General features: G+C 51.2%; 1 protein-coding gene across 1 annotated transcript in view; it reads left to right on the forward strand.

Moving 5' to 3' along the window:
- arhgef1b (Rho guanine nucleotide exchange factor (GEF) 1b) overlaps nt 1-25,095 on the forward strand; it is a 206,319-nt gene that overhangs the window by 75,973 nt on the left and 105,251 nt on the right. The window contains exons 2-8 of the mRNA XM_041176896.1: nt 5,040-5,150; nt 7,968-8,060; nt 13,890-14,003; nt 19,838-19,936; nt 21,022-21,064; nt 22,393-22,498; nt 23,795-23,935. Of these exons, the coding sequence (XP_041032830.1) occupies nt 5,124-5,150; nt 7,968-8,060; nt 13,890-14,003; nt 19,838-19,936; nt 21,022-21,064; nt 22,393-22,498; nt 23,795-23,935 (623 nt within the window). The 5' untranslated portion in view covers nt 5,040-5,123. The remainder of the gene's footprint in view (nt 1-5,039; nt 5,151-7,967; nt 8,061-13,889; nt 14,004-19,837; nt 19,937-21,021; nt 21,065-22,392; nt 22,499-23,794; nt 23,936-25,095) is intronic.

Consider the following 25,095-nt stretch of genomic DNA (forward strand, 5'->3'; position numbering starts at 1 on the left):
CCAGGTCTGTCACTGTATAACACTGGGGTACAGTACTGGTGGGACAGGTCTGTCACTGTATAACACTGGGGTACAGTACTGGTGGGGACAGATCTGTCACTGTATAACACTGGGGTACAGTACTGGTGGGGACAGGTCTGTCACTGTATAACACTGGGATACAGTGCTGGTGGGACAGGTCTGTCACTGTATCACACTAGGGCACAGTACTGGTAGATACAGGTCTGTTACTGTATAACACTGGGGTACAGTGCTGGTGGGGTCGGGTCTGTCACGGTATAACACACTGATACAGTACTGTTATGGATAGGTCTATCACTTTATAACACTGTGTTACAGTACTGGTGGGGACAGGTTTGTCACTGTTTAACACTGGGGTATAGTACTGGTGGATACAGGTCTGTCAAGGTATAACACTGGGGTACAGTACTGGTGGGGATGGGTCTATCACTATAATACTGGGGTACAGTACTGGTGGGGACAGGTTTGTCACTGTTTAACACTGGGGTATAGTACTGGTGGGGACAGGTCGGTCACTGTTTAACACTGGGGTACAGTGGTGGGGACATGTCTGTCACTGTATAACACTGGGATACAGTACTGGTGGGGACATGTCTCACTGTATAACACTGGGATGCAGTACTGTTGGGGACGGGTCTGTCACTGTATAACACGGGTAGAGTACTGGTGGGGATGGGACTGTCACTGTATAACAGTGGTGTACAGTACTGGTGGGGACAGGTCGGTCACTGTATAACACTGGGGTACAGTGCTGGTGGTTACTGGTCTGTCACTGTATAACACTAGGGTACAGTACTGGTGGGGACAGGTCTGTCACTGTATAACACTGGGGTACAGTGCTGGTGGGGACAGGTCTGTCACTATAACACTGGGGTACAGTACTGGTGGGCACGGGTCTGTCGCTGTATAACACTGGGGTACAGTACTGGTGGGGCAGGTCTGTCACTGTATAACACTGGGGTACAGTGCTGGTGGGGACAGGTCTGTCACTGTATAACACTGGGGTACAGTGCTGGTGGGGACAGGTCTGTCGCTGCATAACACTGGGGTACAGCACTGGTGGGGACGGGTCTGTCACTGTATAACTCCGGGGTACAGTACCGGTGGGGACAGGTCTGTCACTGTATAACACGGGTACAGTACTGGTGGTTACAGGTTTGTTACTTCGTAAAGCATTGTATACGTATCTGTGCCACTTATTACTGCCCCGTGTTAGCCCCGAAGGAGGCTGCCTTCCCTCCAATCCAGCAAAGAATGGATGAATCTCTTACTGCCTCCGTTGTTCTGCCGAGAGTGCAGTGTGGCTGCAGCTACCACTGAAGCAGTGCCCCTGTGAGTCTGAAATGAGGACGGAAAGCGTCGGAGAAACACGTGAGCTCCGCGAGGGTGCTGGAAGAGAAACCAGATTGCGGCTGGAATATTCACTCACCTCCTGCTTCTAGCGTCTGCCTGTTATGTCAGGACTTGTTCCCTAAGACAATTTCCTGAGGCAGCGTCAGACCTGTGCTCGGGGAGGGGGAGCAACGTGGGGCAGGCTGCTGAAAGCACAGTTTCCCAACGACAGACATTAAACTAGCTGGTCTATAGTTTCCCACTTTCTGCCTCCCCCTCTTTTTGAATAAGGGTGTTATAATAGCATTTTTCCAATCCATTGGAACCTTCCCAGAATCCAGGGAATTTTGGAATATTATAGCCAATGCTTCCACGAGCTCCGCTGAGACTTCCTTTAAGACCCTGGGATGTAGGCCATCAGGTCCTGGGGACTTGTCACCCTTTAATCCCAACAGTTTGCTCAGTATTTTTTCTCCAGTGATGGTGTTTGTTCTAAGTTCCTCCTTCTCTATACCCTCTGCACCTCCTGTTACTATTGGGGTGGTACTCGTGTCCTCCACCGTGAAAACTCAAGCAAAAATTCGATTGAGTGTCTCAGCTATTTCTGCATTCCCCACTATTAACTCCCCCGTCTCATCCTCCAAGGGACCAACATTCACTTAGCTACTCTCTTTCCTTTTATATACTTGTAGGAGCTTTTGCTATCAGTTTTTACATTTTGCACTTGTTTTCTTTCATAATTTACTTTTGCTCTTTTTATTATTTTTTTTAAAAACCCTTTGTTGACCTTTAAAAGTTTCCCAATCTTCCAGCCTGCCTCTGACCTTTGCAATTTGGTATGCCTTAGTTTTTGCCTTTATGTTATCTTTAACTTCCTTGCTTAGCCATGGATGCTTTTTCCCCCTCTCACCATCTTCCTTGCTCTTTGGAATATATTTTACTTGGGAGGAATTGAATATCTCCTTAAATATCTGCCACTGTTCATCAACTATCCTACCTTGTAGTCTTCCTGTCCAGTCCGCTAGGGCCAAATCTGCCCTCATCCCTCTGTAGTTACCTTTGTTTAACTCCAGAATACTAGTGTGGGACTCAAGTTTCTCGCTCTCAAGAGGCAGAGGAGAGGGAAGTAAGAAGGTGAGGAAAGGAGCAGCGGGAGACGGAGGAGGAAGGGTGGGAGGTGAGTCGAGGTGGTGGGGAGGGTGGCGGCGAGGGGAAGAGCGCGGGCAAGAGTCAAAGTTGTTCACCGCACCCGCGGTTTAACCTGGCGCCTGGTGACCACTGCCATGTGGGCACGAGGGTCATGCGATCAATCCTGGGCCTGTCCCGACTCTCTGCCTCTCAGCCTGGCAGGGCTAAGGATTCTCTCAGAGCTGCCTGCTCTGGTTCCTGCCCTTCGACTGCCTGGTTCCCAAGCTCTGGAATTCCCTCCCTAAACCTCTCCAACTTGCGCTCTCCCTCTCTCTCTCTCTCTCTTTCTTTGTTACTTTAAGACACTCCTAAAAACCTACTTCTTTGACCAGCTACCTGAATATGCCCTTCTGTGGCCCAAGTCCAATTTTGCCCTGTGGAACACCTTGGGCTATTTGACTACATAAAAGGCGCTATATAAATGCATTGCAGAGAACATTAGCCCCACTTATGCAAACTCTCCTTGTGTCTAACACTTGGAACCCTGGCAATATTCTGACAAAAATAAGGAGAAAAGACCATTCATTTTAACACCCCTCTGTTTGCCTCCCCTGCACCCCCCCCTCCCTCCCCCCCTTCCCTTGGGTGTTGCTCATAGCAGAGTCCTAAAGACGCATCTCTAATCCCTGAAGAATAACCCTAGAGTATTGGCAATGCTGGGCTGGATGTTCCAGGTGTGATTTGGAGCTCCTGCTGCAGCTTGTACCCTCCGACAGACAAAGATTGACGAAGATTTGTTCCAGAGCTTGTCACTAAGATTGGGCAGAGCAGCTCGCGCAGTCCAGATGAGCTGAGCGCAGGCTGATACTTGCTCTGCCAGACTGAGAGCCCATGAGCCAGACTCTCAGCCAGCTTGCAGAGTTGGGCCGTGTGTTCACAAAGGAGCTTGTTTCACAGCCCGGCCCAGAGCCGCCTGTTCAACTTTGGGATTGTTTACGGAGCTAGACAGACACGGTATCTTCTCAAGGGAGTTGTATTGTGTTAACCCTTACTCTGCCTACAGTAAGTCAAACTTACCCTGAACAGATGGGGACCACTGCACAGTAACCCATCCTCTGAATACACAGGGACACTGTTAAGCAACCCATACTCTGAATACACGGCTACACTATGGAGTAATCTCTTACACTGAATGTACAGGGTCCTGATAATGTGTGTGGGCAGCATGGGTGGGTATCGGTCAGTGTGTGTGTGTGTGAGAGAGATAACAGGTGGATATTTCTGTGTGTATGAGATACAAGTGGATACGGTTAGAGTGTGAGATGGGGTGCATATTACTCGGTGCATCAGATAGGGGTGGATATTGATTAATGTGAGAGATGGAGTGTGTCAGGCACGGGTGGATGTTGGTCAGTGTGAGATAGGGCTTGATATTGTTCAGTGTGTGTGGAATGTGGGTCGATATTAGGCAGTGTTTGTGAGAGATACAGGTGGCTATCAGTTCGTGTGTGCAAGATACAGGTGGATATTGCTCACTGTGAGAGAGATATCGGTGGATATCAGTCTCTGTGTGAAATACTGATGTATACAGTTCAGTGTGTATGAAATACTGGTGGATACTGGTCAGTGTGTGTGAAATACTGGTGGATACAGGTCAGTGTGTGTGTGAAATATTGGTGGATACCAGTGATTGTGAAATACTGGAGGATACTGGACAGTGTGAGTGAAATACTGGTGGATACTGGTCAGTGTGTGTGAAATACTGGTGGATACTGGTCAGTGTGTGTGAAATACTGGTGGATACAGGTCAGTGTGTGTGTGAAATACTGGTGGATACCAGTGATTGTGAAATACTGGAGGATACTGGACAGTGTGAGTGAAATACTGGTGGACACCGGTCAGTGTGTGTGAAATACTGGTGGACACCGGTCAGTGTGTGTGAAATACTGGTGGACACCGGTCAGTCTGTGTGAAATACTGGTGGACACCAGTCAGTCTGTGTGAAATACAGGTGGACCCCGATCAGTGTGTGTGAAGTACTGGTGGACACGGTTCAGTGTGTATGAAATACTGGTGGATACCGGTCAGTGTGTGCATACATGAAGAATATTTCCTCATCCTTCAGTCTGTGTAGTGGTAGCTCTCTGAAAACCTCAGTGTTGTTGCTGATTTGTGCACTGTGATGCAGCTCTGAATGTTTCTCAATTCATCCTCTTGAGTTACTCCCATTGCCTCTGTTCAACCTGTAAGCGACTGAAGTTCCACACAGCCCCACATCTGCAGGAACAGGGCCTGTAGTTATGACGCTCAGTCTTTCTCACAGTTCAGTTGAACGCATCGGGTGAAATGTCGAGCGCCTTGCCTGTGCCTCACTGGGACGTTTGAATTGGGCGCTGTGCAGTAGCGGGCTGGCAGTGTTGGTGCTCTCTGATAGTCTAACTGGGATGAAACCAGCCACTTCCTTTGACTCAGGTCGTCAGTGCTCTGCTTCGCCTTAAAACGCAGGAGCAGGAAGTGGCTCATCTGTGCTTCAACTCTTTGATCTATCTCTCCAACAGGCTCGCCACCCAGAGTTGAGTGCTCAGCGCGGGGGGAACGGCACAGACCCCTCCCTCAGGGGTGCCCAGCGGCCACCTGCAGCCATGGACCTGGATGATGGCCACGATGTGGTGAGTACAGAGGCACCGCCTACAGGGAGATAGGTCAGGAGTGGAATTGGAGCTGCAGGCCATTCAGCCCCTCAAAATTGCTTTGTCATTCAACAAGATTATGGTTGATCTACCTGAACACCACCTTGCGGCCCTGCCCCGTATTCAATTCCCTTAGTACCCAAAAATCTACTGTTCTCTGCCTTGAATCAACTCGACAACTGAGCCATCCACAGTCTCGGTGTCAGAGAATTCCAAAAACCTTGTGAGTAAAGAAATTTCTTCTCATTGAGGCCCAAATGGCCAACCCCTTCTCCTGAGACAGTGACCTCTTAGCTCGAGCCCCTGCAGCCAAGGGGGCAACGTGTTCCTAGCATCGACCCTGTCAAGCCCGTTAAGGGTTTTATATCCCTCAATTCGATCACCTCTCAATCTTCTCAACTCCCAGGGTTACAGCGTAGTCTCCTCAATCCCCCCCCCATCATAGGATAAATCCCCTCATCCCAGGAACCAGTCTGGTGAACTTTTGCTGCACTCCTCCTAGGGCAAGTACGTCATTCCTTATGTAAGGAGACCGATGCGGCACACACGCTCACCCTGGACGAGCGCACCTCCAACAGCACTCAAAAACCCCGATGCCGGCCAGGACAAAGTAGCCCGCTTGCTTGGCACCCCATCCACCGCCTTAACCATTCAGTCGCTCCAGCACCGATGCACACTGGCAGCAGCGTGTGTACCATCTGCAAGATGCACTGCGGCGACTTGCCAAGGCTGCTTCGATGGCACCTTCTAAACTCGTGACCTGTGCCATCTGGAGGGACAAGGGCGACAGATACGTGGGAAGACCCACCACCTGCAGGTTCCCCACCCCAGTCACAGCACCCATCCTGACTTGGACAGATGTTGGCTGTTCCCCCAGTTGTCACCGGGGTCAAACGTGCTGCCTTACATAGCACTGCGGGAGAACCTTCACCCTGTGGAATGCGGTCGTTCAAGGAGAGGGAACATCCTCCTCTTTTCCAGAGCCTTTATCGATGCTGTTAGGGAGGGAGTTCCAGGACTTTGACCCAGCGACAGTGAGAGAACGGCGATACAGTTCCGAGTCTGGATGGTGTGTGCGGCTTGGTGGGGGGCTTGCGGGTGGTGGTGTTCCCATGCGCCTGCTGCCCCTTATCCTTCTGGGTGGTGGGGGATGTGGCTTTGAGAGGTGGCCGGGGTGGGGGGAGGGGGGATGCAGCCTGTTGTCTATCTTTTCAGGAGGATGCAGAAGATCCCATTGGTAACATTTGAACATGAATGGAGAGATCGTGAGGAAGTGGGGGAGCTGGTAGACTGTGAGGGCTTTGGATGGGATGGATTGGGAATGTTGAGACTGGCCACTCGGTGAGCTCATGGCTAAAGGGCATCGATTTGAGATTCAAACAGGAAATGCAGGAAGTATCAGCAAGTCTGGCAGCAGCTGTAGAGAGAGAAGCAGAGGAACAAGTGGCAGTTCTCTGAGAGTCTCTCTCCCCACAGAAGATGCCAGACCTGCTGAGTATTTCCAGCATTCCTGGTTGTTATTACATATTTCCAGCATTTTGCTTTGGTCTCTGTTTAAGATCATTGCTGAGAGAGGGAAGGGGCAGATGAGAAGGATTGGGCCACAAAGTGCCGGACCAGAAACAGGCAATTGAAACTGAATTCAATGTAGTTTTCACAAGGGAAGTGGATAAATATTTGGAGGAGGAAGCAGAAGAACAAAAGGGCACTGGTGAAGGGGCTAAGGGAGGAGCCCTTTCAGAGAGTCGGCAGAGGTGCGATGGGCCGAATGGCAGTATCAAGGGTTGGAAGAGTAGCATTTCCTACGTTATAACAGTGACCCTTTGAAAATCTTCATTGGACTGACTTCCTTCCAGTCTCCCTCACATCACTAACCCTTCCTATCTCCCCCTCCGTCTCCTCGTTCCCCTCTCTCCCACCCGATATCCTCCAACCCTCTCTTTCCCCTCTCCACTGCCTTTTCTCCCCCTGCCCCCCTCTCCTCCTCCCTCCCTTTCTGTCCTCCCTCGCTTCTGTCTACCCCCTCCCCTCTCCTGCTCCGAAATCTCTCCACTCTTACCCCCTTCTGCCCCTCCCCCTCCCTCCCGCTCCCCAATCTCTCCCCTCTTCCCCCGACACAATCTCTCTTTGTCCCCATGCTGCTCTCTCTTCCCAGCACCACTCTCTCTCCTTCTGCCTCCCCCGTGCTGCTCTCTCACTCTCCATCCCCCCCCAAACATCGCTCACTCTGTCTCACTCCTCCAGACCACTCTTTCTCTCTTGCTGTCTCCCCCAGGCCGCTCTCTCCCCCCAGGCCGCTCTCTCCCCCCAGGCCGCTCTCTCCCCCCAGGCCGCTCTCTCCCCCCAGGCCGCTCTCTCCCCCCAGGCCGCTCTCTCCCCCCAGGCCGCTCTCTCCCCCCAGGCCGCTCTCTCCCCCCCAGGCCGCTCTCTCCCCCCCAGGCCGCTCTCTCCCCCCCAGGCCGCTCTCTCCCCCCAGGCCGCTCTCTCCTCCCCAGGCCGCTCTCTCCCCCCCAGGCCGCTCTCTCCCCCCAGGCCGCTCTCTCTCCCCAGGCCGCTCTCTCCCCCAAGCTGCCCTCTCTGCTGCCTCCCACCTCCTGCCCCTAGCCTCTCCACCCCAACATGAGCAGCGTGTGTTGAGTTAAACTCCGAGCAGCACCCTCACTGATTGTTGTCTGCTGGGCTCGAGTTATTTCAGGGGACAGGCAGCGTGAGGCCTTTGTTGTTCAGGCTGGCTACGTTTGACTAAGCAAATGTGTCTGCTTTGCATGCTGACAACTGTGCCTTCTCTCATTTCAGCGTCTGGCGTTTGGAAAGGCTCACGGTTCCACCAACCCCGCGATGCTCATCATCGGGGCTGAGGACGAGGAGTTTGAGAATGACCTTGACCCGGTACGTAGCTGACAGTTCACGGGGAAGGACCTGCCTGCAAGCGGAGCTGCCGGCCACGTCTCAGTGCGCAGCACTCCCTTTTCGGACCCGAGCCCCACGCCAGAGACTTTAGCCCCCGTAACCCAGGCTCTTGCTTCCGGTGTCAGTGCTGCACTGTCAGAGGCTTTTGAATGAGACATTAAAACGAAGCTCCGTCTGATCTCTCAGATGGAGTTAAAGATCTCAGGGCCAGTATTAGGAGAAGAGCAGGGGAGTTCTGCCCACTGTCCTGGGACTAATATTTGTAGAACCATAGAATCACAGAATGGTGACAACATAGGGGGAGACCATTTGGCCCATGGTGTCTGTGTTGACTCCCTGTAAGAGCAACTCACCTAGAGTCACTGCCTTGCCTTTTCCCAGTCCTGCCCTGCAATCTTTTCCTCCTCAGATAATGAACCAATTTGGAAGCCACGATTGAATCAGCCTTCACCACACTCTCAGGCAGTGCATTCCAGACCCTAACCATTCACTGTGTAAAAGAATTAAACTTTCTCCTCATGTCCCCGTTGCTTCTTTTGCCAATCACCTTAAATCTGTCCCCTCTGGTTCTCATCCCTTCCCCACCAATTGGAACAGTTTCGCTCTATCTGCTCTGTGCAGACCCTTTGAGGTTTTGAATACCTCTATCAAATCTCCTCTCAACCTTCTATCCTCCAAGGAAAACAGCCTCAGCTTCTCCAATCTCTTGACATAACTGAAGCTCCTCATTCCTGGAACCATTCTTGTAAATATTTTCTGCACTCCTCTCTAAAGCGCCCAGACTGGATGCCATACCTGAGTTGAAGCTGGACCAGTGTTTTATGCAGTTTTAACTCTTTTGGAGTCAAACAAATAAACTAAATTAACAAAATCAGGGACAAAATAAACACAGCCCCTAAATTGGGAAACTGCAAAACCAAAGACAAAATTTGAAGGAAACTTACAAACATCAAGTCAAAGTGTAATTATCAGGGTCGATAAAAGACCCCAGTCCCCACAGTGCCCACTGGGAACGGAAGCCCTTATTTATAAAGGCCAGAGTTCTGTATGCTTTATTAACCACACTCTCAACCCATTGCTCACTGGGGAAGAGTATTCCAAAGGCCAGCGAATCTGTGAGAGAAGAAATTCCTCCTGATCTCCATCTTAAATAGGAGATCCCTTATTTTGAAACTGTGCCCCCTAGCTCTGGAACCTCCCCCCAACCAACAGCCCCCCCCCCCCCCCCCCCCCCAAACAAGAGGAAACACCCTCTCAGCATCCACCCTGTCAAGCCCCCTCAAAATCTTGTGTGTTTCAATAAGATCAATTCTCATTCTTCTGAACTCCAATGGATACAGGCCCAACCTGCTCAACCTTTCCACATAAGACAAACCCCTTCATCCCAGGAATAAACCTCGTGAACCTAGTCAGACAGGAGCTTCCTTTAAGAAATCCGTGCCTATTGTCTTTGATGATTGGTACCTTTGTATCACAGAACCTTTACAGCGCTGAAGGAGGCCATTCGACCCATCGTCTCTGCACTGGCCCTCCGACTGAGTCATTTACTTTGTGCCACTCCCGCACCTTCTCCCCGTGACCCTGCACATTGTTCTTTTTCAGACAACAGTCTCGTTCTCTTTTGAGTGCCTCGATTGAAATTGTGCCCCTTACGCTGTCAGGCAGTGCATTCCAGACCCTGACCACTCGCGGCGTGGAAAAGTTTTCTCTCGTATCGCTTTTGCTTCTGTTGCCAGTTGCCTTAAACCTGTGCCCTCTGTCAAATGGCGATTTGTAATGCACCTCAGAATATTTTCCAATAACCTGCCCACCACCCAGGTTGGGGCAGACCCTCCTGTAAGGACTCCGGCTATCCCCTTTTCCTCTTTTGAAACACTGGTACAATATTAGCAGTCCTCTGGTAACATAGCTGCAGCCAAAGGCTTTTGAAAAATGATCAGAGCGTCCACCATTTCTCCTTTTAACCACCCGAGGCTGCATTTCATCCAGACCTAAATATTTATTTACTTTCAAACATGCAGAACTTTAACGTTCCTTCCTCACTATATTTATCCCATGGAATACGTCACACTCCGAATGAACTACAATATACTTGTGAAGATGGGATAAAAAGTTTTCATGACGAACCATGTCCGTGTCTTCTGCCTCTGTACAAGTTACCTTTTTGGTCTTTCAAATGGCTCAACTTTTTTCTTAGCTATCCTCTTGTACTTTGTCTATTTAGAAAACATCCTCTGGACTTTCTTTGATTTGACTTGGCCATATTTTTCATGTCCTCTTTCTTGCTTTCCTAGCTTACTTCTTAACTTCACCCACACACTTTCTGCCATGCCCTTGAGGCTTCCTGCAGAGTTGAGCGCTTTTTTTTGTGCGTGACATGAGCTTCCCTCATCCGACCCTGTCAGCCCCTCGACATCCCCGAGGGTTCTCGATTTGGGAACCGCACCCCTTTCCCTCACCGTGGGAACGCGTTTATTCTGAACCCTCATGATCCCATCCTTGACCTCCCTCTTCTCTGACGGATTTGCCTTCAAGTAGCTGCTCCCGGTCCACCTTTGCCAAATCACATCCCTTCATGGTGGGTTCCCCATCGCTCTCGAAGGTGGCCGATCCTTGTGTGTGTGTTGAGTCATCTGTTGAGAAATTCTGCCACGGCTGTGGGTCCTGATGGTAGGTCTGCATGACTTCCCACAGTGCAGGCAAGGGTGAATTGTCCGATTTTTAATTTCTTTTGTTTGGGGGCACTGTCTGTTATTTTTTTTCGAGCTTGACGTTTATTCTTTGCAGCCTTGGATCCCTTCCTGTTCGGAGGAACAGGTTGCTCCCCAGGTTTGTTCCTTGTGCATTTTTCTCCCAGCCTGTGGCGGGCATGGGACGTTTCCTGAGGGTTGCCTTCAGGAGTCCTTGCACCTTAATGTCGGCCTGCTTTGCAGGCGCTTTTCGAGTATAATACGTGACCCCCCCCCTCCCCAACTTAAGGACTTTGTTGTCAGTAACGCTCATGTCCACTGTACCTGAGCTGGGCTTTGATGACAAGTGCTTCAATTCCAGATTTTTCTGCTGTATGAAGGGTTGGACACTTTGTCTCCCCATTTGATGCCATGTTGTTCCGAAAGTATCCCAACGTGGGACCTGTTCAACTGCTTAATATTCCTGGAGTAGGTAGTCCGCTTCTGACAGGCATATAGGCGGGTAGGCATTACAGCAGCCTTGTGCACATCTTGAAATATACATATCCACACCATCGCCGCTGCACTCCTCCGCTATATCATTGCCTGACTCGTTTACCCTCACAGACCCCGCCCCAGTTCATCTGCTGAAACCTTCACCCAGCCCTTTGTTGCCTCCTAACTCGGCTATCGTCATGCGCTCCTGACCAGCCTCTCACCTTGCACCCTTGGTAAAACTTGAGGTCATCCAAATCTCTGCTGCCGATGTCCTCTCTCGCACCGAGTCCTGTTCAGCCTGCACCCTCTGCTCGCTGAGCTGCATTGGCTCCCGGTTAAGCAGCACCATGATTTGAAAACTCTCATCCTTGTTTCCAAATCCGCCCGTGGCCTCGCCTCGTCCCTTTCTCTGTAACTTCCTCCAGCCCCCTACAACCCTCCCTATCTCGGTAACCTCCTCCAGCCCCTACAACCCTCCCTATCTCTGTAACCTCCTCCAGCCCCTATAATCTCCCCTATCTCTGTAACCTCCTCCAGCACCTACAACCCTCCCTATCTCTGTAACCTCCTCCAGCCGCTACAACCCTCCCTATCTGTATCCTCCTCCAGTTCCTACAACGTTCCTATCTCTGTAAACACCTTCAGCCCCTGTAACCCTCCCTATCTCTGTAACCTCCTGCAGCCCCTACAATCTTCTTATCTCTGTAATCTCCTCCAGCCCCTACAACCCTCCCTATCTCTGTAACCTCCTCCAGCCCCTACAATCCCCCCTATCTCTGTAACCTCCTCCAGCCCCTACAACCCTCCCTATCTCTGTAACCTCCCCCAGCCCCTACAACCCTCCCTATCGCTGTAACCTCCCCCAGCCCCGACAACCCTCCCTATCTCTGTAACCTCCTCCAGCCCCGATAACCCTCCCTATCTCTGTAACCTCCCCCAGCTCCGACAACCCTCCCTATCTCTGTAACCTCCTCCAACCCCAACAACCCTCCCTATCTCTGTAACCTCCTCCAGCCCCGACAACTCTCCCTATCTCTGTAACCTCCTCCAGGCCCCTACAATCCTCCCTATCTCTGTAACCTCCTCTAGTGCCTACAACCCTCCCTATCTCTGTGATCTCCTCCAGCCCCGACAACCCACCCATCTGTGTAACCCCCTCCAGACCCGACAACCCTCCCTATCTCTGTAATCTCCTCCAGCCCCTACAACCCTCCCTATCTCTGTAACCTCCTTCAGCCCCTACAACCCTCCCTATCTGTAACCTCCTCCAACCCCTACAACCCCCGCTATCTCTGTAAACTTCTCCAGTCCCGACAACCCCCCTATCTCTGTAACCTCCTCCAGCCCCTACAACTCCCTATCTCTGTAACCTCCTCCAGCCCCTACAATCCCTCTATATCTGTATACTCCTCCAGCCCTGACAACCCTTCCCATCTCTGTAACAACTTCCAGCCCTGACAACTCTCCCTATCTGTGTAACCACCTCCAGACCCTACAACCCTCCCTATCACTAATCTCCTCCAGTCCCTACAATTTCCCCTATTTCTGTAACCTCCTCCAGCCCCGACAACTCTCCCTAACTCTGTAACCTCCTCCAGCACCTACAACCCCCCCTATCTCTGTAACCTCCTCCAGCCCCTACAACCCCCCCCATTTCTGTAAACTCCTCCAGCCCTGACAATCCTCCTTATCTCTGTAAACCCCTCCAGCCCCGACAACCATCCCTATTTCTGTAACCTCCTCCAGACCCTACAACCCTCTCTTTGGCTAACCACCTCCAATCCCTACAACTCTCCCTAACTCTGTAACCTCCTCCAGCCCCTACAACCCCCCCATCTCTGTAAACTCCTCCAGCCCTGACAATCCTCCCTATCTCTGTAACCCCCTCCAGCCCCAACAACCCTCCCCATCTCTGTAACCTCCTCCAGTTCCTACAACCCTCCCTATCGCTAACCTTCTCCAGCCCCCACAACTCTCCCTATCTCTGTATCCTCCTCCAGACCCTACAACCCTCCCTATCACTTTAACCTCCACCAGCCCCTATAAGCCTCCCTATTTCTGTAACCTCCTCCAGCCTCCACAGCCCTCCCTATCTCTGTAACCTCCTCCAGCCCCGAAAACCCTCCCTATCTCTGTAACGTCCACCAGCCCCTACAACCCTCCCTATCACTTTAACCTCCGCCAGCCCCGACAACCCTCCCTGTCTGTTGTGTTCCCCTAATTCTGGCTTCTGCAGCAACTCTGATTTTAATCGCTGCACCATCAGTGGCTGCATCTTTAGCTGTCCTTTTATCACTCCTCTGTGCAGAGTACCCCTGTCTAATCTGCCCTTTTATCACTCTGTGCAGAGTAAGTCCATCTAATCCGTGCTTTTATGACTCTTCCATGCTGAATAAGCCTATCTAATCTGTCCCCTGACTATACTTTTTCTTCCAGGCCCCTCATGCTGACTCTCAGGCCCTGAGGTAAACAGTAGTTGAGTCCCTGAATGATCTTAAGTCTGTCAAAAAGGAACCCGCCTACCTCCCTCCCCCCACCAACCTATTTGCCTCAGTCTAGTCTGAAGAGATGGAGCCTGGAGTCTTCCCTTGTAACGCGGGGGTGTGGGCCCCTCCCTAACAAATGCTGCTCTGCCTTTCAGACGGTCGATGATAACTGCAGCCACTTCCAATGCATCGAGCTGCTAAAGGATCGGCCGACGTGCCTCATCATCTTCCTCCATCATGTCATCCTGCAGTTCGACGCAGCGGCTGTGGTGAGTGTTGCACCTGCCTCCACCCCTCACTCTCCACCCTGCCCCATCTCCATTGTCTCAGTGAGGCTGCCCTTCGTCAAGTGCCAGCTATGGCCGAGAGGGCAGCTCACCCGCCTCCGAGTCAGAAGATTCGGGCTTCAGTCCCGCTCCAGAGACGAGAGCCAAGAGCCCAGGGGACTGCCGGAGGTGCCATCTTGCCAACGCGATGTGAAAGCGAGGTCACGTCTACCCTCTCCGATGGATGTTAAGGGATGTTAATTGGAGGAAGAGCAGGAGCCCTCCCCTATTGCCCTGGCCGACATTTGCCCCTGAACCGACATTGCTGTTTGTGGGATTGTGCTATATCTACGTTGGCTGCCAGGTTACCGACATTACACCAGTGACTGCGGTGGAAAAAGGAAAGGGGGTTATGTGGGGGGGCGAGTGTTGTGGAGGGGCTATTTTGTGTCAGGGAGGGGTGTTTCATGTGTGTGAATCTCGGCTGGGGTGTTTGGGGGTGAATCACAAACGGGTATTTGGGGTGAAGCTTGAGGAGAGGTATTTGGGGGTGAATCCCAGAGGGGTATTTGATGGGGGTGAATCTTGGAAGATTATTTGATGGGGGTGTACCTCAGAGGTGTATTTGGGGGTGTACCTCAGAGGTGTATTTGGGGGTGTACATCGGAGGGGCATTTGGGGGTGAATCTCGGAGGGGCATTTGGGGGTGAATCTCAGAGGGGTATTTGGGGGTGAATCTCGGAGGGGTGTTTGGGGGTGAATCTCGGAGGGGTGTTTGGGGGTGAATCTCGGAGGGGTGTTTGGGGGTGAATCTCTGAGGGTTGTTTGGGGGTGAATCTCGGAGGGGTGTTTGGGGGTGAATCTCGGAGGGGTGTTTGGGGGTGAATCTCGAAGGGGTATTTTGGGGGTGAATCTCAGAGGGGTATTTGATGGGGCTGAGTCTCGGAGAGGTATTTGATGGGGGTTTATCTCGGGGAGGGGTATTTGATGGGGGTGAATCTCGGAGGGGTATTTGATGGAGGTGAATCTCGAAGGGGTATTTGATGGGGGTGAATCTCCAAGGGGTATTTGATGGGGATGTATCTTGGGGAGGTGTATTTGATGGGGGTGTATCTTGAGGTGTATTTGATGGGGGTGTGTCTTGAGGTGTATTTGATGGGGGTGTATCTTGAGGTGTATTTGATGGGGGTGTATCTTGAGGTGTATTTGATGGGGGTGTATCTTGAGGGGTATTTGATGGGGGTGAATCTTGGAGGGGTAATTGATGGGGGTGAATCTCGGAGGGGTATTTGATGGGAGTGACTCTTGGAGAGGTATTGGGGGGGAATCTCAGAGGCATATTTGGTGATGAATTTCGGAGGGGTATTTGATGGTGAATCTTGGAGGGGTATTTGATGGGGGTGAATCTCGGAGGGGTATTTGATGGGGGTGAATCTCGGAAGGGTATTTGATGGGGGTGAATCTCGGAAGGGTATTTGATGGGGGTGAATCTCGGAAGGGTATTTGATGGGGGTGAATCTCGGAGGGGTATTTGATGGGGGTGAATCTCAGAGGGGTATTGATGGGGGTGAATCTCGGAGGGGTATTGATGGGGTTGAATCTCGGAGGGGTATTTGATGGGGGTGAATGTGGGAGAGGTATATGTTGGGGGTGAATCTCGGAGGGGTATTTGATGGAGGTGAATCTCGGAGGGGTATTTGATGGAGGTGAATCTCGGAGGGGTATTTGAAAGAGTTGAATCTCGGAGGGGTATTTGATCGGGTGAATCTCGGAGGGGTATTTGATGGGGATGTATCTCGGGGAGGTGTATTTGATGGGGGTGTACCTTGAGGGGTATTTGATGGGGTTGAATCTCGGCGGGGTATTTGATGGTGGTGTATCTCGAGGTATTTGATGTGGGTGAATATCAGAGGGGTATTTGATGGGGGTGAATCTCGGAGGGGTATTTGATGGGGGTGAATCTTGGAGAGGTATTGGGGGGGAATCTCAGAGAAGTATTTGGTGATGAATTTCGAAGGGGTATTTGATGGTGAATCTCGGAGGGGTATTTGATGGGGGTGAATCTCAGAGGGGTATTTGATGGGGGTGAATCTCGGAGGGGTATTTGATGGGGGTGAATCTCGGAGGGGTATTTGATGGGGGTGAATCTCGGAGGGGTATTTGATGGAGGTGAATCTCGGAAGGGTATTGATGGGGGTGAATCTCGGAGGGGTATTTGATGGGGGTGAATGTGGGAGAGGTGTTTGATGAGGGTGAATCTCGGAGAGGTATTTGATGGGGGTGAATCTTGGAGGGGTATTTGATGGGGGTGAATCTTGGAGAGTTATTTGATGGGGGGAATCTCAGAGGCGTATTTGGGGATGAATATCGGAGGGGTATTTGATGGGCGTGAATCTCGGAGGGGTATTGATGGGGGTGAATCTCGAGGAGGGGTATTTGATGAGGGTGAATCTCGGTGAGATATTTGAGGTCCTGAATCTTGGCGAGATATTTGAGTGGGTGAATCTTGGAGCATATTTGATGGGGTGAATCTTGGAGGGGGATTTGATGGGGATGAATCTCGAGGAGAGGTATTTGATGGGGGTGAATCTCGAGGAGAGGTATTTGATGGGGTGAATCTCGGAGGGGTATGTGATGGGGGTGAATCTCAGAGGGGGATTTAATGGGGTGAATCTTGAGGAGGTGTATTTGATGGGGGTGTATCTTGTGGAGAGGTATTTGATAGGATAAATCTCAGTGGAGTATTTGAGGGGCAGGGTATTTTTAGGCTAAATCTTGGAGAGGGCTGTTTGATGGAGACTGCCTCAGAAGGGTATGTGATGAGCTAAGTCTCAGGGTGGGGTTCTTGACAGGGATTGTGCACTTGACTGAGAAAGGATATTTGATGGGAACCGTGTCTTGGGTGGAGTGGTTGATGGGGAATGTGTCTCGGAGGGCATTTGATGGGGAACGTGTTTCGGAGGGTGGTTGATGGGGAGCGTGTTTCGGAGGGTAGTTGATGGGGAATGTGTCTCGGGGAGTATTTGATGGGAAATGTGTCTCGGGGGGGTATTTGACGGGGAATGTGTCTCGGTGGGGGTATTTGACGGGGAATGTGTGTCGGGGGGGCATTTGACGGGGAATGTGTGTCGGGGGGGTATTTGACGGGGAATGTGTGTCGGGGGGGTATTTGACGGGGAATGTGTGTCGGGGGGGGTATTTGACGGAGAATGTGTGTCGGGGGGGTATTTGACGGGGAATGTGTCTCGGGGGGGTATTTGACGGGGAATGTGTCTCGGGGGGCTATTTGACGGGAAATGTGTCTCGGGGGGGTATTTGACGGGGAATGTGTCTCGGCGGGGTATTTGACGGGGAATGTGTCTCGGCGGGGTATTTGACGGGGAATGTGTCTCGGGGGGTATTTAATAGGAATGTGTCTCGGGGGTATTTGATGGGGAATGTGTCTCGGGGGGGTGTTTGACGGGGAATGTGTCTTGGGGGGGTATTTGACGGGGAATGTGTCTTGGCGGGGTATTTGACGGGGAATGTGTCTCGGGAGGTATTTGATGGGGAATGTGTCTTGGGGGGTATTTAATAGGAATGTGTCTCGGGGGTATTTGACGGGGAATGTGTCTCGGGGGTATTTGACGGGGAATGTGTCTCGGGGGGTATTTGACGGGGAATGTGTCTCGGGGGGGTATTTGATGGGGAATGTGTCTCGGGGGGTATTTTATGGGGAATATGTCTCGGGGGGTATTTGATGGGGAATGTGTCTCGGGAGGTATTTGACGGGGAATGTGTCTCGGGGGGGTATTTGATGGGGAATGTGTCTCGGGGGGGTATTTGACGGGGAATGTGTCTCGGCGGAGTATTTGACGGGGAATGTGTCTCGGGGGGTATTTGATGGGGAATGTGTCTTGGGGGGTATTTAATAGGAATTTGTCTCGGGGGTATTTGACGGGGAATGTGTCTCGGGGGGTATTTGACAGGGAATGTGTCTCGGGGGGTATTTGACGGGGAATGTGTCTCGGGGGGGTATTTGACGGGGAATGTGTCTCGGGGGTATTTGACGGGGAATGTGTCTCGGGGGGTATTTTATGGGAATGTGTCTCGGGGGGTATTTTATGGGAATGTGTCTCGGGGGCGGTATTTGATGGGGAATGTGTCTCGGGGGGTATTTGACGGGGAATGTGTCTCGGGGGGTATTTTATGGGGAATATGTCTCGGGTATTTTATGGGAATGTGTCTCGGGGGGTATTTGATGGGGAATGTGTCTCGGGGGGTATTTGATGGGGAATGTGTCTCGGGGGGGTATTTGATGGGGAATGTGTCTCGGGGGGTATTTGATGGGGAATGTGTCTCGGGGTATTTGTGATGAGGTGAGTCTCGGGTGGGGTATTTGATGGAGGCTATGTTTCGGGGAAGGGTAATTAATTGGGTTGGGGTCTTTGATATAAATTGGGTCCTGGGGTGGAGTATTTGATATGGATTGGGTCCTGGGACGGGCTATTTGATGCGGATTGGGTCCTGGGGTGGAGTATTTGATATGGATTGGGTCCTGGGGTGGGGTATTTGATATGGATTGGGTCCTGGATTGGGGTTATTGATATGGATTGGGTCCTGGGGTGGGGTATTTGATATGGATTGGGTCCTGGGGTGGAGTATTTGATATGGATTGGGTCCTGGGGTGGGGTATTTGATATGGATTGGGTCCTGGAGTGGGGTTATTGATATGGATTGGATCCTGGGGTGGGGTATTTGATATGGATTGGGTCCTGGGGTGGGGTATTTGATATGGATTGGGTCCTGGGGTGGGGTATTTGATGTGGATTGGGTCCTGGGGTGGGGTATTTGATGTGGATTGGGTCCTGGAGTGGAGTATTTGATATGGAATTGGTCCTGGAGTGGTGTGTTTGATATGGATTGGGTCCTGGAGTGGGGTATTTGATATGGATTGGGTCCTGGGTTGGAGTATTTGATATGGATTGAGTCCTGGGGTGGGGTATTTGATTTGGATTGGGTCCTTGGGGTGGGGTATTTGATATGAATTGGGTCATGGAGTGGTGTGTTTGATATGGATTGGGTCCTGGAGTGGTGTTTTTGATATGGTTTGGGTCCTGGAGTGGGGTATTTGATATGGACTGGGTCCTGGGGTGGAGTATTTGATATGGATTGGGTCCTGGGGTGGGGTATTTGATATGGATTGGGTCCTGGGGTGGGATGTTTGATATGGATTGGGTCCTGGGGTGGAGTATTTGAAATGGATTGGGTCCTGGGGTGGGGTATTTGATATGGATTGGGTCCTGGGGTGGGGTGTTTGATATGGATTGGGTCCTGGAGTGGGGTATTTGATTTGGATTGGGTCCTGGAGTGGGGTATTTGATTTGGATTGGGTCCTGGAGTGGAGTATTTGAAATGGATTGGGTCCTGGGGTGGCATATTTGACATGGATTGGGTCCTGGGGTGGAGTATTTGACATGGATTGGGTCCTGGGGTGGAGTATTTGACATGGATTGAGTCCTGGGGTGGAGTATTTGACATGGATTGGGTCCTGGGGTGGAGTATTTGACATGGATTGGGTCCTGGGGTGGAGTATTTGATATGGATTGGGTCCTCGGGTGGAGTATTTGATATGGATTGGGTCCTGGGGTGGGGTATTTGATATGGATTGGGTCCTGGAGTGGAGTATTTGATATGGATTGGGTCCTGGAGTGGAGTATTTGACATGGTTTGGGTCCTGGGGTGGAGTAATTGATGGGTTTTGTCACTGGTTGAGGAGTAGTTGATGTGATGATGAGAATTGGGTCAGCGCTCAGTTCTGGTGTTTACAGTCCAGCTAACTCCTGATATTTCAACAGCTGTGTTATCTGCATGGGGAGATGTTTAAAGGAGCCAATCTCAAAGACACTCGTCGAATGTTTGTGGATTATTGCAGCACCTTTCTGGACAGAGCAGCGGTGAGCTTACCTTTGAATTCATTATCACTCTTCCAAATAAGGAGCAGGGCCACTGGATTTATCCTGTTGACTTTGATCATTCTGCATTATGTATCTAGCGAGTATTTGATGGAACAGTGCAGAGGGAGATTTACTCTGTATCTAACCCCATGCTGTACCTATCCTGGGAGTGTTTGATGGGGACAGTGTAGTGGGAGTTTTACTCTGTACCTAACCCCGTGCTGTGCCTGTCCTGGGAGAGTTTGATGTCGACAGTGTAGAGGGAGCTTTACTCTGTATCTAACCCCATGCTGTACCTGTCCTGGGAGTGTTTGATGGGGACAGTGTAGAGGGAGCTTTACTCTGTATCTCACCCTGTGCTGTACCTGTCCTGGGAGTGTTTGATGGGGACAGTGTAGAGGGAGCTTTACTCTGTATCTAACCACGTGCTGTACCTGTCCTGGGAGTGTTTGATGGGGACGGTGTAGAGGGAGCTTTACTCTGTATCTAACCCCGTGCTGTACCTGTCCTGGGAGTGTTTGATGGGGACAGTGTAGAGGGAGCTTTACTCTATATCTAACCCCATGCTGTACCTGTCCTGGGAGTGTTTGATGGGGACAGTGTAGAGGAAGCTTTACTCTGTATCTAACCCCATGCTGTATGTGTATATTAAAGGGGAAAAAATGCATATTAATACTTGAGACACAGCAAGACACTGGGCTGTGGGAGGAGAGTAGAGGAGTGGAATTATTTTGGATTGCTCTAGTCGAGAGTTGGCTTTGGACCAATGGGCCAAATGACCTCTTTGTGTGCCCGAAGGTGTACAGGCCTGTGCTACGTAATCTGCAGCTGTTCTCCTGCCAGCTCTTTTACCCCACTTTCCTGCTCCCCTTTTCTCTCTGGCTTGTGTCCTGTTCTTGACTCTTGACCCGGGATTCTCACTTTGTGAACTGTTTGCCTCAGCCCGTAGGTCCTGGTCTCATTCTTGTGGCTGAGGCCCGGGCACTAACAGACTGCCCCCACCACACCGCTCCATCTCCCCACAGTTACCCCGCTGGTGATGGGCACCCATTTGACGCTTTGTGTTTATCTGATTTTTGTTTCAGGTCCTCAAGGTGTCTGTGCCACATGAAATCTCTTTTGAGCTGGGTAAGTGCGCCGGTGGCGGAGTGCGTCCTGTGTGGGACGTAGAATGGCTGCGCGCAGCGAGAGTGCCTTGCGGCAGGGCCTGGGGGTGAGGAGGGGTGGTGGGGGGCAGAATTCGACAGCTCGTGTGAGTGCAATGTCTTCATGGGAGGGTATGTGTTTGAGAACGCCGCCTTGTTAGAGACAGGCTGGAACTGTGGAGGAGCCAGAGGCCCATCCACCGCGATCACAGAAGCACTGCAGAGGCAGCAAAAGGCTAATGCAGTGTTGGGTTCCAGAGTGTTTGAGTACTAAAGCGAGGAATTGAGTCTTCAGTAGTATAGAGCTCTGGTTAGACCCCCTCTGGAGTAACTGCGTTCAGTTCTGGGCACCGCACGTCAGGAAGGGGAATGTTGGCCTCAGAGGGGGCTCGGTGCAGCTTCACCAGCGTGAAACCCGGAGTTGAAAGGGTTAAATTGCAAGGACAGCCTTCACAGACTAAGCTTGTATTCCCTCGAGTGTAGAAGATGAAGCGGTGATCCGATTGAGGTGTCTAAGACGATTGGAGGATTTGATCGAGAGAAACTGTTTCCTGTGGCTGGGGGAGAGGGGGAGAGTCCAGAACGTTAAAATATGAGCCAGGCCGTTCAAATGGTGCTGCACCTTGGTACTCACTCAGAGCATTCAGGATTGAGATCAGTTGATTTTTGCTGGGCAAGGATATTAAAGGATATGGAGCGGAGATTGGATAAATGGAGTTAAGATGCAGGTCAGCCATGATCTGATTGAATGATGGGGCAGAATCAAGGGGCTGAATAGCCTTCTCTTCCTGTGTAACAGGCTTGAGGGGCTGATTGGCTTCCTCCTGTTCCTGAGTAACAGGTTCAAGGGGCTGAATGGCTTCCTCTTGTTCCTGAGTAACAGGCTCGAGGGGCTGAATGGCCTCCTCCTGTTCCCATGTAACAGGCTCGAGGGGCTGAATGGCCTCCTGTTCTTGAGTAACAGGCTCAAGGGGCTGAGTGGCCTCTGTTCCTGTGTAACAAGCTCGAGGGGCTGAAGGGCCTCCTGTTCCTGTGTAATAGGCTTGAGGGGCTGAATGGCTTCCAATGTAATAGGCTTGAGGGGCTGAATGGCCTCCTGTTCTTGAGTAACAGGCTCAAGGGGCTGAATGGCCTCCTGTTCCTGTGTATTAAGCTCGAGGGGCTGAATGGCCTCCTGTTCCTGTGTAACAAGCTCGAGGGGCTGAATGGCCTCCTGTTCCCATGTTACCGGCTTGAGGGGCTGCATGACTCTCTTCTGTGCTTTAGTAAATCCCCACTGTCCTGACATTGATGTATGTGTTTGTGTTAAAGATCGCTGCCGTCCTGACATGCTTTGTGAAGAAGCTGTGAAGAACATTGTCAAAGGCATGCAGAAGTCTTTGACTCTGGAGATATACAACCAGCTGGACGATTTCAGGTACAAACACCTCTCCCACGCCAGGCCATTGAGTCCGCTCCACACCAGACAGGTCGATGTATTGGCCTTGGATGCCTGAACTAATGGGAGTTGTAGCAGTTGCTTTTCCGGGAATGAGGCACTGTCGCCTTTATCCTTTGTTTGAGAATGGGCTGTCAATTCATCACGTTGTGATCACTAAATCTTTTTTTCTACCTGTGGAGACTGGGAGTCTCAATCCAACACACCATTTTAGAAAAAGCTTTACTCTGTATCTAACCCCGTGTTGTACCTGTCCTGGGAGTGTTTGATGGGGACAGTGTAGAGGGAGATTTACTCTGTATCTAACCCCGTGTTGTACCTGTCCTGGGAGTGTTTGATGGGGACGGTGTAGAAGGAGCTTTACTCTGTATCTAACCCTGTGCTGTACCTGTCCTGGGAGTGTTTGATGGGGACATTGTAGAGGGAGCTTTACTCTGTATCTAACACCGTGCTGTACCTGTCCTGGGAGTGGTTGATGGGAACAGTGTAGAGGGAGCTTTACTCTGTATCTAACCCTGTGCTGTATCTGTCCTGGGAGTGTTTGATGGGGACAGTGTAGATGGAGCTTTACTCTGTATCTAACCCCGTGCTGTACCTGTCCTGGGAGTGTTTGATGGAGACAGTGTAGAGGGAGATTTACTCTGTATCTAACCCCGTGCTGTACCTGCCCTGTGAGTGTTTGATGGGGACGGTGTAGAGGGGTCTTTACTCTGTATCTAACCCCGTGCTGTACCTGCCCTGTGAGTGTTTGATGGGGACGGTGTAGAGGGAGATTTACTCTATCTAACCCCGTGCTGTACCTGTCCTGGGAGTGTTTGATGGGGACGGTGTAGAGGGAGATTTACTCTGTATCTAACCCCGTGCTGTACCTGTCCTGGGAGTGTTTGATGGGGACGGTGTAGAGGGAGCTTTACTCTGTATGTAACCCCGTGTTGTACCTGTCCTGGGAGTGTTTGATGGGGACAGTGTAGAGGGAGCTTTACTCTGTATGTAACCCCATGCTGTACCTGCCCTGGGAGTGTTTGATGGGGACAGTGTAGAGGGAGCTTTACTCTGTATCTAACCCCGTGCTGTACCTGTCCTGGGAGTGTCTGATGGGGATGGTGTAGAGGGAGCTTTACTCTGTATTGAACCCATTATGTCCAATACCTGATGCATGACATAGAACTGGCAAATGTCACATTCCTCACCAGTGACATCTTGTACCAGATTACAAACAGGAACCTGCGATGGCTAATAATGAGCTGGATGCTAACTCTTGACTTTGTGAATTAGGAACAAGCGGATGATGGGAATGACGATTGGCGAACGGGAATTGGCGGAACTGGATTCGGATCGGCACATTGACCCGGCAGCAATGGAATTGAAAGAGAGGACACTGGCAGAGCAGCTGTTACCCAAAGTCGAAGAAGCCACGTAAGTGCACTGTTAGCAGAATCCTTGAGAATGCTAGAGTGTGTGGCAGTGAGCTCGTTGGGTGAAGGTGATGCAGTATCAGCGTGCGATTTCACCGGGACGGCGTGTGCGATTTCACCGGGATGGCGTGTGCGATTTCACCGGGACGGCGTGTGCGATTTCACCGGGACGGCGTGTGCGATTTCACCGGGACGGCGGGTGCGATTTCCCCCTGCCGCCCCGGGCCATCCACGGTGGGCCAATGACAGCTCTTCAAATTTGAGTCAAAGTGCTGATCATGGGGTGCGATTTGTATTCTCGCTGAGACCAGTCGAGTTATCTGCCCTTACCCTGCTGCCTTTTTCAGTCTTGAAGAAATATTGTCCTTGGCACACCCTGAGAGGGGCCTCGGTTTAACGTCTCGCCTGAAAGATGGTGCCTCTGACTGTGCCGCTCTCCATCAGTGCGGGCTGTGGTGTGCCAGCCTTGTTTATGGGGGTCAGGTCTCTGGAGTGGGTAATCGCACCCTTGACTGTCTGACTCGAGGTCAGAGAGAGCCCCAGCGTGTCTCTGAAACAATAGCGCGCAGCTTTGGAGGTGCTGGTTGTTGCAGCAGGAGAACAAGGAGAGTTATTCCATTCGGCCCTCTACCTGTGCTGGCTCTTTGACGGAGCTACCCAGTTGCTCGCCCTCCGTTGTTCTCTCCCCACGTTATCTGCACAGACGTTTCGCTTGTCAAATATTTCTCCAATTCTCACTTGTAAGTCATTCTCGAATCGGCTGCAGCTGCCCTTTCCACCTTTGCCGCTGCCCTTTGCGTTCCAGACAGGAAAATGGATGAATATTTGGGGAAACTGGGATCGCAAACCTGCTCGGATAAAGCAAAATACTGCGGATGCTGGAAATCCGAAACAAAAACAAAATTTGCTGGAAAAACTCAGCAGGTCTGACAGCGTCTTTGGCAAGAAAGACAGAGTCATCGTTTCGAGTCCGTATGACTCTTCATCAGAGCTAAGGAGAAGTAGAAATGTGGTGAAATGTATATTGTTTAAGAGGGGGTGAGACAGGTGAAGCTGGATAGGGGGCCAGTGATAGGTGGAGGCAAAGGAGAGATTGCCAAAGATGTCATAGACAAAAGGCGGAAGGGGTGTTAATGATGGTGGTGATATTGGCTAAAGGAG

Source organism: Carcharodon carcharias, chromosome 29 (genome assembly GCF_017639515.1).
Source record: "Carcharodon carcharias isolate sCarCar2 chromosome 29, sCarCar2.pri, whole genome shotgun sequence".
In the NCBI taxonomy this organism is placed as follows: Eukaryota; Metazoa; Chordata; class Chondrichthyes; order Lamniformes; family Lamnidae; genus Carcharodon; species Carcharodon carcharias.